Source organism: Borostomias antarcticus (genome assembly GCF_949987555.1).
Source record: "Borostomias antarcticus genome assembly, chromosome: 8".
In the NCBI taxonomy this organism is placed as follows: Eukaryota; Metazoa; Chordata; class Actinopteri; order Stomiiformes; family Stomiidae; genus Borostomias; species Borostomias antarcticus.
Genome location: NC_140241.1, coordinates 19,811,556 through 19,823,562, shown reverse-complemented (window position 1 = coordinate 19,823,562; position 12,007 = coordinate 19,811,556). Strand labels below are relative to the sequence as shown.

Genomic DNA, 12,007 nt, shown 5'->3' with positions numbered 1-12,007 from the left:
GACTGACTGACTGACTGACTGACTGACTGACTGACTGGCTGACTGACTGACTGACTGACTGACTGACTGACTGGCTGGCTGACTGACTGACTGACTGACTGACTGACTGACTGACTGACTGATTGACTGACTGACTAAACTCCACCATGCTAAAATCAATAACACTACCTCCCTTAATCATGATGTTTAACACCATACACTCCTCCCAAAGTGTTCTTAAACTCCCACTCTTCCTATTGAGGTAGAATTGTACAACACATCACCCAAACGTGACTCCTCCCTCCTTACCTCGCTCCTTACTCTCTCTCCTTACTCTCTCTCCTCACCTCTCTCCTCACATCTCTCTCCTCACCTCTCTCTCCTCACCTCTCTCCCCGCTCAGCTACTACGAGACAGGCAGCATCAAGCCCGGGGTGATCGGCGGCTCCAAGCCCAAGGTGGCCACGCCCAAGGTGGTGGACAAGATCGCAGAGTACAAGCGTCAGAACCCCACCATGTTCGCCTGGGAGATCCGGGACCGGCTTCTGGCGGAGGGGGTGTGTGACAGCGACACGGTCCCCAGTGTCAGCTCCATCAACAGGTACACGCCCGCCTGGCCACACCCGTCTGGCCACGCCCATCTGGCCACGCCCCTATGGTCACGCTCCTTTTGGCCACGCCCTGTCTGGCCACGCCCGTCTGGCCACGCCCTGTCTGGGGATCCAGTCCGCTTTCAATTGGATTAGGTCAACAGGTCTAAAAGTGTTAATGGATTTTGGATTTAGGATGGGTTTGTGATTTCCTTGGGGCTGAACTTAGATTAGAAGCAGTGGGGACTAAACAAATACGGTCAAATAGGTTTTATTTCCTCTCAAATAAAAAACGGATAAATGGCACCATGAAATGTACAGTATGTACACTTTGCAGGAAAAGCATTCCCAAAATGATCATATAAATTGTTGTTTAATTTATAGTAATTTGAAATAACTAGTGCTACATATTGACCTGTTATACTGTGTGTGTGTGTGTGTGTGTGTGTGTGTTCAATCCTAATCCTTTATTCCAGAATAATCCGAACGAAGGTGCAGCAGCCGTTCAACCTTCCTATGGACGGGAAAGGCTTGAGCCCAGGACACACACTCAGTGAGTCTACACACACACACCGACACACACCCATATACACCGACACACCCATACACACACACACACACACACACATTCACTAAGTCTACATACACACACACACTGACACACCGACACACACACACACACACACTCAGTAAGTCTACATACCCACACACACACCAACACACACACACACACATACACTCAGTAAGTCTACATACATACACACACACACACACACCGACACACCGACACACACACCGACACACACACACACAAACACACACACACTCACACACACACACACACAAACACACACAAACACACACACACACACACACACACACACACACACACACACACACACAGACACACACACGTCAAGCATCATCATCTGATTGTGGGGGATCAAGCCTAAAGATACTCTATGCTTAATGGTCCATAATATTAAGCACTGTAACAATAATACTGGAGTAATAACAGTAATCCTCCCCCCTCTCTCTCTCTCTCTCTCCCTCTCCCCCTCTCTCTCTCCATCCCTCTCTCTCCCTCCCTCTCTCCCTCTCTCCCTCTCTCTCCCTCTCTCTCCCTCCCTCTCTCTCCCCCTCTCTCTCTTCCTCTCTCTCCCTCCCTCTCTCTCCCCCTCTCTCTCTTCCTCTCTCTCTCTCCCTCTCCCCCTCTCTCTCTCCCTCTCTCTCTCTCTCCCTCTCTCCCCCTCTCTCTCTCCCTCTCTCTCTCCCTCCCTCTCTCTCTCCCTCTCTCCCCCTCTCTCTCCCTCTCTCCCACCCTCTCTCTCTCACTCCCTCTCTCTCCCTCCATCTCTCTCTCCCTCTCTCCCCCTCTCTCTCTCCCTCCCTCTCCCTCTCTATCCCTCTCTCTCTCTCTCTCTCTCTCTCAGTCCCTAGTTCAGCGGTCACTCCTCCTGAGTCTCCCCAGTCAGACTCACTGGGCTCCACCTACTCCATCAGCGGTCTGCTAGGCATCCCCCAGCCCAGCGCCGAGGGCAAGAGGAGCCACGACGACAGTGAGCGGCCTCTTACCCACACACAAGCTACACACACTCTCAAACACTCACACACAAGCTACACACGCTCCCAAACACTCTCACATAAGCTAAACACGCTCTCAAACACTCACACACAAACTACACACGCTCTCAAACACTCACACACAAGCTACACATGCTCTCAAACACTCACACACAAGCTACACACGCTCCCAAACACTCTAACACAAGCTACACACGCTCTCAAACACTCATGCACAAACTACACACGCTCTCAAACACTCATGCACAAACTACACACGCTCTCAAACACTCATGCACAAACTACACACGCTCTCAAACACTCACACACAAGCTACACACGCTCCCAAACACTCTCACACAAGCTACACACGCTCTCAAACACTCACACACAAGCTACACACGCTCTCAAACACTCACACAAACTACACACGCTCTCAAACACTCACACACAAGCTACTCACGCTCCCAAACACTCACACACAAGCTACACACGCTCTCAAACACTCACACACAAGCTACACACGCTCACTGGACACTTCAGTAACGTATATCATCTCATCTCTCCTCTCTCTCTCTCTCTCTCTCTCTCTCTCTCTCTCTCTCCCTCTCTCTCTCTCTCTCTCACTCTCTCTCTCTCCCTCTCTCTCTCTCTCTCCCTCTCTCTCCCTCTCTCTCTCCCTCTCTCTCTCTCTCTTCTCTCTCTTTCTCTCTCTCTCCTCTCTCTCTCTCTCTGTCAGGTGACCAGGAGAGTTGCCGTCACAGTGTGGACTCTCAGGGCAGCGGGGGCGTGCCCAGGAAGCAGTTCCGACCCGAACACTTCGCCCCGCAGCACCTGGACTGTGGCTTCGACCGGCACCACTACCCCCCCGACTCCTTCAGCGCCGCGGCCACCAGCAAGGCCGAGCAGGTACGGGGGTACGGGGGTACGGGGGCCGAGCAGGTACGGGGGTACGGGGGTACGGGGGCCAAGCAAGTACGGGGGTACGGGGGTCGGGGGTCCGGTCTCTGGTTCTCTGCCAAGAGAAATGATCCTCTCTGTTATAAGTGAGCGACTGGTGATCGGTAGTGTTTGCCCTTTATAGAGCGCCTAGGAAGCAGTCATCCTATTGGACCTTATTTGGGAAAAATTATGTACAGTAGTCAATGGTGATAGCAAATAATTTCTTGATCTCATTTGAATTGTGCCATGACCATACACATATGATGTTTGTGAATTTAAAACATAATTTTGTAGGTCAAGAAAGTCGCAGTTTGTCATAATACTGTACAGCAGTTCCAGAATGAGTCGGCCATGTTGAATGCTGCAGCTATGCTAAAGGAGAGTTAGTCAGTTCTGTTAGAGCTGGCATGAGGTTTTGGTGAGTGTTAAACAAGTGTAATGTTGGCTAGCTAATATTAGCTAACTTGCAAGTTAACTGAGATTAGTAAAGTTTATGTTTTAAATTAACAAACATCATATGTGATGGTCACGGCACAATTCAATCGGGATCAAGAAATATTTTTTCTCATGGCGTTCAGTATCGTCAGATTTAAGGTCCCATGGAGGTTCTCTCTTCCTGCTTCCACCTAGGCATTCTATACACATACAGTATGCACACACACACACGCACACGCACACGCACACACACACACACACACACACACACACACACACACACACACACACTCTTCACAAACAAGTAGGCTTCTCTCACACACATGCAGAAATGCTTAATCTGCTTTATCCTCCGCAGACTTTGTACCCTCTGTCGCTCATCAATGGCAGTCTAGAGGACGGCAAGACCAGCCTCTCAACATCGAGCGCTGCCATTGGCCGGAACCTGGCGGCACATCAGGGCTACGCGGTGGTTGGAGGTAAGATGGCGCCCTCTAACCCTGCATGTAGTTAGAACTAAGAGACCGTTGAACTCGCTGGCTGACGAACAGAACTCTCCATGAGCATATAGACCAGCTCAGCCCGGAAGAAGAGTTTATACAGCTATAATACAGCACTGTCATTCTAAATAACCATGTGGAATGATATCATGTGAATGGTGTTACGTTTCTCTGGGTAGGTCTCAGAGTCTAGTGTCTACTATGGCTGTCATCAATTATTATAGAAGTGGTTTGAAGCCCAGCTCTCATAGGGATTATAGAAGTGGTTTGAAGCCCAGCTCTCATAGGGATTATAGAAGTGGTTTGAAGCCCAGCTCTCATAGGGATTATAGAAGTGGTTTGAAGCCCAGCTCTCATAGGGATTATAGAAGTGGTTTGAAGCCAAGCTCTCATAGGGATTATAGAAGTGGTTTGAAGCCAAGCTCTCATAGGGATTATAGAAGTGGTTTGAAGCCAAGATCTCATAGGGATTATAGAAGTGGTTTGAAGCCAAACTCTCATAGGGATTATAGAAGTGGTTTGAAGCCCAGCTCTCATAGGGATTGATGTTTATTTCCTGTCCATCGCTCAGCGTGTTGTGTCCACTGATGCGTTGTACAATTAATTTGTCTTATTATCGCAAACTGCCCAAAGCACCATTTCTAGTTTAATTCAAAACAGATGTACCAGATGTACTCACTGTCTATCCACAGTGTAGTTCACGCCACACATCAATGCCAATGTAGCTCCCCTTTATTCATCATTTACTTTCCACATTAATTTCAATCGACATCAATCCTGTTCAGCTTTTGCTTGATCCATTCATTCACATGAGTTAATCCCATTTATTTCATCTCCCTCATCCATCCTCCTCACCCATTGGCTGTGCCGACACAGACCCCCTACAGCCCCTCCCGCTCTGTCTGAAACAGGAAGTGTCCCCGGACGTAACCAGCACAAGCCCCTCCCCAAACATGGCGGCGCACAACTCTGCCTTTCTGGAGTTGCAGCCCCAGCATGCACCTGTCAGCGTCAGTAGCAGCTGCAGCGCCTCCAGCCATTTCCCGCATGCCTTCAACTCATTCTCCCATCATCCCCCTGTGTACGGCCAGTTCAGCAGCCAGGCCCTCATCGCAGGTAACGGGACATCCACCTTGCCTAAACGGGGCTCATGTACACCGACCCCTGTCACCCTATACCCCTTCTACATCACGTAACCCACACCCCTCCTACATCACATCACCCCACACCCCTCCTACATCACATCACCCCACACCCCTTCTACATCACATCACCCCACACCCCTTCTACATCACATCACCCCACACCCCTCCTACATCACATCACCCCACACCCCTTCTACATCACGTCACCCCACACCCCTCCTGCATCACATCACCCCACACCCCTTCTACATCACATCACCCCACACCCCTCCTACATCACATCACCCCACACCCCTTCTACATCACGTCACCCCACACCCCTCCTGCATCACATCACCCCACACCCCTCCTACATCACATCACCCCACACCCCTTCTACATCACATCACCCCACACCCCTTCTGCATCACATCACCCCACACCCCTTCTGCATCACATCACCCCACACCCCTCCTACATCACATCACCCCACACCCCTTCTACATCACGTCACCCCACACCCCTCCTGCATCACATCACCCCACACCCCTTCTACATCACATCACCCCACACCCCTTCTACATCACATCACCCCACACCCCTCCTACATCACATCACCCCACACCCCTTCTACATCACGTCACCCCACACCCCTCCTGCATCACGTCACCCCACACCCCTCCTGCATCACATCACCCCACACCCCTCCTGCATCACATCACCCCACACCCCTCCTACATCACATCACCCCACACCCCTTCTGCATCACATCACCCCACACCCCTTCTGCATCACATCACCCCACACCCCTTCTACATCACGTCATCTGGTCACATGCCGAACTCGGGCGGCGCAGTACTTGCCTGTCGGACGCCCGTCACGGCTTCGCTACATGCGTGTCGAGGCTGACGGTATGTGTGTGTGTGTTGTGTGTCCGCAGGGCGGGACATGGTGAGCTCCACCCTCCCTGGCTACCCTCCCCACGTCCCCTCTGGAGGACAGACCGGCTACTCCTCCTCCGCCATCACCGGCATGGTCGCAGGTAAGAGCTCGCTCCCCTGGCCGCTAGCGTCTAGTACGGATGGTAATAGGGGCGTCTAGTACGGGTGTTAACAGGGGCGTCTAGTACGGATGTTAACAGGGGCGTATAGTACGAATGTTAACAGGGCGTCTAGTACGGATGTTAACAGGGGCGTCTAGTACGGATGTTAACAGGGGCGTCTAGTACGGATGTTAACAGGGGCGTCTAGTACGGATGTTAACAGGGCGTCTAGTATGGATGTTAACAGGGGCGTCTAGTACGGATGTTAACAGGGGCGTCTAGTACGGATGTAAACGGGGCGTTCAGTTTCCTCTTGTCCCTGAGGACTGACCTTCTCTGAGATGTGAAGAGCAGGTTCCAGACCAGCGTGTTCGGGAGAGTCTCTCGTGGGGGGCGTCGAGTTTTGATCCCAGCCGCAAAGTGGGGTCTGACATAGATGAATTCCCCTAGAATTTAATCCCCTAGAATTTAATCCCCTAGAATTTAATCCCTGTAGTCTGTTCTTCCACTCAGTGTGATGCTCACACAGCAGCAAACCTAATCAGGATTCAATTAGGTTTTACACTTGAGGACAACTGAATTCAAATATCCTCATGAAAATGAAGCAGAGAATTACTGATCAGAACACAAGGAAGGAGAACAGCAGGTGTGCAGATACAGCAGGGTCACACCAGGGGACCAGCACCTCTTAAAGAGAAAAGATGGGATGGAGGGAGGGAAGGAGGGAGAGAGGGAGGGAGAGAGAGAGAGAGAGAGGGAGGGAGGGAGGAAGGGAGATAGAGAGAGGGGGAGGGAGGGAGAGAGGGAGGGAGAGAGGAGGGAGAGAGAGGGAGGGAAAGAGGAGGGAGGGAGGGAGAGATGGAGGGAGGGAGAGAGGGAGGGAGGGAGAGAGGGAGGGAGGGAGGGAGAGAGGAGGGAGAGAGAGAGGGAGGGAGAGAGGGAGGGAGAGAGGGAGGGAGGGTTGCAGATTAACAGGAAGGCAGGGCTGGTTAATGAGTAGCCTGTTCTGCCGGTGAACTGCGCGCTGGAGCAGCCAGCCAGGGCCCAGGGGGGGCCCAGGGGGGGTCCAGCGGGGGTCCGGGGAACAGGCCGGGGGTTCCGCCCTGCTGCCCACACCCCCACGCAGCCCCGGTGACCACACATCGCCATGGGAACCGGGGGCCCACCAGAGAGGGGGAGGGGGGGGGGGGGCATAGGGTGGCAGAGAGGGCCTGGTGAGGGAGAAGAGGAGGTCTTTGTGGGGGTAGGGGTGTGTGTGTGTGGCTGTGTGTGTGTGTGTGTGTGTGTGTGTGTGGTGTGTGATGTGCCTTTTTTTATTTGAAGTCTGCCCTTCGAAGCGCGAAATGAGAGGGCCTGATTTATTATTTTTCTGGTGGGCTCGCGGTGAGGAAGTGTTCATACACAATTACTCACGGAGAGGGGGGGGGGGGGGGTGGGGGGGGTCCAGGGATCCAATCCAGCCAACATAATTACCAATTAGATACTGGAATGTTAAAAAAAAAAAAAAAGAGAAAAAAAGAGGAAGGTAGAAAAAGAGAGAGGAGAGGGAGATAAAGAGAGAGGAGAGAGAGAAAGAGAGAGGAGAGAGAGAAAGAGAGAGCAGAGGGAGAGAAAGAGAGAGTAGAGAGAAAGAGAGAGGAGAGGGAGAGAAAGAGAGAGTAGAGCTAAAGGAGGAAGTGTGAGACAGAAAGGGGGAGGGGCCAGGGGAAGGGGGCAGAGGGATGGGGAGGAAGCAGTAAAGAGAGCAGGGCATGGAGACCAGCCACACGCACCGATGAGCCCAGGGATTTCTGACCCCCCACTCGTCCACCTGGCCCGCAGATTAATGGTTTACAAGCTGCCCTAACCGTGGGTGAATTATGAGCCAAGTCTGAGGAGATCCAGGCAGAGACGCTCTCTCTCTCTCTCTTTCTATCTATATATATATATAATATGTATATATGAGCACTGAAGAACAGAGGAGGGAGGTGTTGTGTTGAATCTTGCTCCCCTGACATATTTGTGTGTTACTTACCTGTAATATAGCTGTTGCCTATTTCGCTCTGCGTGTGTCTGATGTGTGTGTGTTGTGTATCCTCCAGGTGCAGATTATTCTGGTCAGTCGTACACACACTCCCCCTACACCTCCTACAGCGAAGCATGGAGGTTCACCAACTCCAGCATCCTGGGTGAGTCAGCTGAGTGAGCTCAGCACTGTGAGGGCGCTGGAACTAAATAACACACAGATTCAACACTCTCACCACTTATGAAGCTGATAATGAAAGTGTTCCAAAGATCAGAGTGAATTGTGGGTGATTGAGTCTGCAGCTTCTACCTGCAGTAGACTTTTCAATGATTTCTCGAAAAGCTTCACTATGGAATGAAGAATACCTTTCCTCTATCTACTTTACACAGTTGTCACTTTTCACACCGACCCAGATCCTAGGTCCAACCCAGGAAACCCTTTCAGTCACATGTCACATGGTCTCACACGGTCACCATGGTAGCTAGTTACCCAATTACTAAGAAGTAGACTCAATGTCACTACCACCTGAGCTGACCTGGGAAGGGCTTGTTCTCACAAGTCTGTGTGTCACCTTGAATCAGCTGTTTTCTCTAGATATTAACAAGACATAGGGTTGCAAATAGTGTAATGCTCTCTTCTGAGTATTAAATAAAATCCTGTGACCATTCAACCGAAAAATAAACCATCCATCCTACCCTCCATAGAGAGAGAAGAAGAGTAACAGACTATATACAAACAAACACACACGATAAACGACAGACGGATTCGACCCCCTGTCTAATTTTCCTCACAGGACAAACATCCGGAGGCAGTCTGATTTCCAGCTCAACCATCTGCTCTCACCGCGTGTCTGAGGGGATAAAGAGAGTCTGATCTGACATTGTGTTCTTTTTAACACCATCAAAGCCGCCGGACTGAAAGCCAAAGCCCGATGGTGAACTCCTCTCTCTCTCTCTGCTGCCCCCTGCAGGTTCCCCGTATTACTACAGCACGGCCTCGCGCACAGCTCCCTCCTCCGCCGCTGCCTACGACCACCTCTAGCTCGCGTGGGCCGCCGGGGGACTGAGGAGGTAGACCCACATCGGAGACGCAGACAGGGAGATAAAGAGGCGATGAAGAGAAGAGGAATGTCTGCTCAATTATGCATTCCGTCCCAGTAACGGACCCGGACAAAAAGGGAGAAACGTTGGCGACTTTTGTGGCAGCGCCGAACCAGCAATGCTTGTGCATGAACTCAAGGGGCGTCGCACCCGACTGCTAACCGATGAATTATTTATTTGTTATTATTGACCATTCTATAGGTTGATGTTCCTACCACACGAGTTTACACAGTCTTCTTCATCCAAGGTTGATGATCGTCGACAGGGCCGGTTGTCTCTCGTCGGTTATGTAGGTAGGTTACATGTAGGTTATGCCATTTCTCCGATGCCGTTTAGCCAAAGACTTTCTTTATGGCAAATTGAACACAGTGAGAACGATTCCCCCAAACGTAGATTAAATCTGGAGGATGAAGAATCTTTAGAGGATATCCGCCATTGTAAATGAGTGTTGGTCCAGGAGTAGGCTACATACAGTCAGCGTCTATCAAAACCAGTCAGTACAACTGAGAGAGTAGGCCTATATTATGAAGCATCACTAATAGGAGGTAGGCTACATGTATTGTGACGCCAGCTTGTTCTTGTACTTGTTGCATTATGTTTACAGCTGTTTCTTTACACCTTGACCACCACTTTGATATTGCTTTATTTCTCTATATGAGGATGTTCTCTAATTATACATGTTTAGTCCCTTTTTATGTCATCAATGCACATCACATTTCAATCTTAGAGCTTCTCTACACAGACATATTCTACCGATAGATTGAATGAAAGCATGATACTGTAGAACCGCAGTCACACATGATGGTGCCATAATCATATCAAAATGCCCTCATAAGCCTCTCAAAGATGAGCTGAACTGTGCTGGGTGACTCCTTTGGCAATATGTATATATTGTAAATGAAAAACTGCTCATTAGGAAGTACTGTATTGCAATATTATTATAAAGTTGATTTGGGGAGGAATAGGGTGGGGATCAATTACTTAAGTATCTGAAAAACACAATTCTTGAAATACTTTTTTCTTTATTTCGAGTTTGTTGTCATGCTGATGTTTGTAAGAACTGTGACTATTTTTTTCTTATACTGGTATTAATATTATTGAAGATGTAAATAATGAATTTCTAAAGAATTATTTTAATTAAATAAAGCATGACAAAGTTATTGGCTGTTCATTGTTTTGTTTTTCTAATCGACATGCTTGCTCACACAACTGCTCCAGTTGGTCATTCATAATAAAAAAATAAAAATCGTCTTATATTCGGGACAATACGGTAATATGTTGATAAATATTTGGATGAAGAAATTCGAATGTTTTCTAATCTGATTGATACTACACAACGAAGTAAATTATAGAATTGCACAACACAATGCCCCTCTGTAGATACGTGATATAATAATTAATTATTGTGCATTGTTTAAGTGTGTGACTATTCTACAAATAGTGGGAAATTAAGGTGGAGATGTATTTCTAATGCCACTCACACAGTATGCTTTCCACTTTGGTTCATCAGCAAAACTACACGCTTCTTAATTGTAAAATAGGTGAAAAAGGTGTTCTGTAAATAACAATTCATCCACATTATTTGTGCTGTTAAATCACCAGAAGACAGAATTGCAAAATGTGCTTTGATGCTATTTAGATATCCATTTCCTTGTTGAAGCAAACAATTATTATTATTATTAGGCTATTATTATTATTATTATTATTAGCCTAGTATTATGATGATAATGATGATGAGTATTGCTGTTGTTATCAAACTGTATTATTATTATTATTATTATTATTATTGTTATTATTATCATTATTATTGCTTTATTACTAGTATCATTTTGTTGCTGTTATTCATTATATGCCTATTATTGTGGGCATCTGTACAATTCTGTAACGCTTCATATTTTCTGCAACTCAGCAAATTACTGAAAACGTAAGAGGACGAAAGCAATGATCCTGAAAACACGCGCATCTGTTTAATTTTTATTTTCTGCATCATGTAGTTTTATTTGCAATTATTTCTCCCCCTTTTGCGGCCTCATTATTATACGGCGGTAACGAGGCTACGGTTCGGCGCTGCCATTGCCCACCTGGACCCGCCATAACAGGCGCGCCGGACGTGATGGATGACTTCTTTCCTCGGCTACGCGGGCGGCGCAAGACCACCTCGCGGTGAAGCTGACCTGGGTGAGTTGTATAGTTTTCCCTACAGCTTCCCAGGTCTTGAAAGATCAAACCGAGCTAGTGCATCTTCATTTATTCAAGGCGTTAATATGTTTAGTTAGCCTGCTTGTAGTGATTTTCACTGACTTACAGGCCTAATAGTTTCCGTGGTATTCACACCTAGACCTATGGGATAATGCTGACAAATACTCCCAGAATAACTCGGACAATAATCTTAGAATTATATTAATCATTATTGAAGACGTGCCTGCCTACTTTAATATAAAACAAGTTGTGATGTCACGGATTAAATTATAGCCCAGGCTTCTCTGTGACCAATTCCTGTCTGCCTAATTTGAGCGGGGCCCACCACATTCAGACTTTTATTCAAGGGAAACTATCAAACCATATCAAAGGATGTAAACATCAAATCAAATTAAGTTTATGGGCTGACTTTGGAGAAAATGGTTTTAAGTATACAATATCAACTGGCGTTCTATGTAATTGGACAATATTCTGCGGCTGATGGAGATTGGACATGGCATGTGGGTGTTTACACTCTCTCTCTCTCTC

The 12,007-nt window shown here is 48.2% G+C and overlaps 1 protein-coding gene across 1 annotated transcript in view; it reads left to right on the top strand.

Moving 5' to 3' along the window:
• The window catches only part of pax8 (paired box 8), a gene marked incomplete at both ends in the record, with an annotated part of 14,632 nt that extends 5,411 nt beyond the window's left edge, over positions 1-9,221 (top strand). The window contains 9 exons of the mRNA XM_084441729.1: positions 383-580; positions 1,046-1,122; positions 2,003-2,128; positions 2,872-3,041; positions 3,868-3,988; positions 4,886-5,125; positions 6,074-6,175; positions 8,257-8,343; positions 9,151-9,221. Of these exons, the coding sequence (XP_084297855.1) occupies positions 383-580; positions 1,046-1,122; positions 2,003-2,128; positions 2,872-3,041; positions 3,868-3,988; positions 4,886-5,125; positions 6,074-6,175; positions 8,257-8,343; positions 9,151-9,221 (1,192 nt within the window). The remainder of the gene's footprint in view (positions 1-382; positions 581-1,045; positions 1,123-2,002; positions 2,129-2,871; positions 3,042-3,867; positions 3,989-4,885; positions 5,126-6,073; positions 6,176-8,256; positions 8,344-9,150) is intronic.
• Between the last annotated feature and the right edge of the window lie 2,786 nt (positions 9,222-12,007).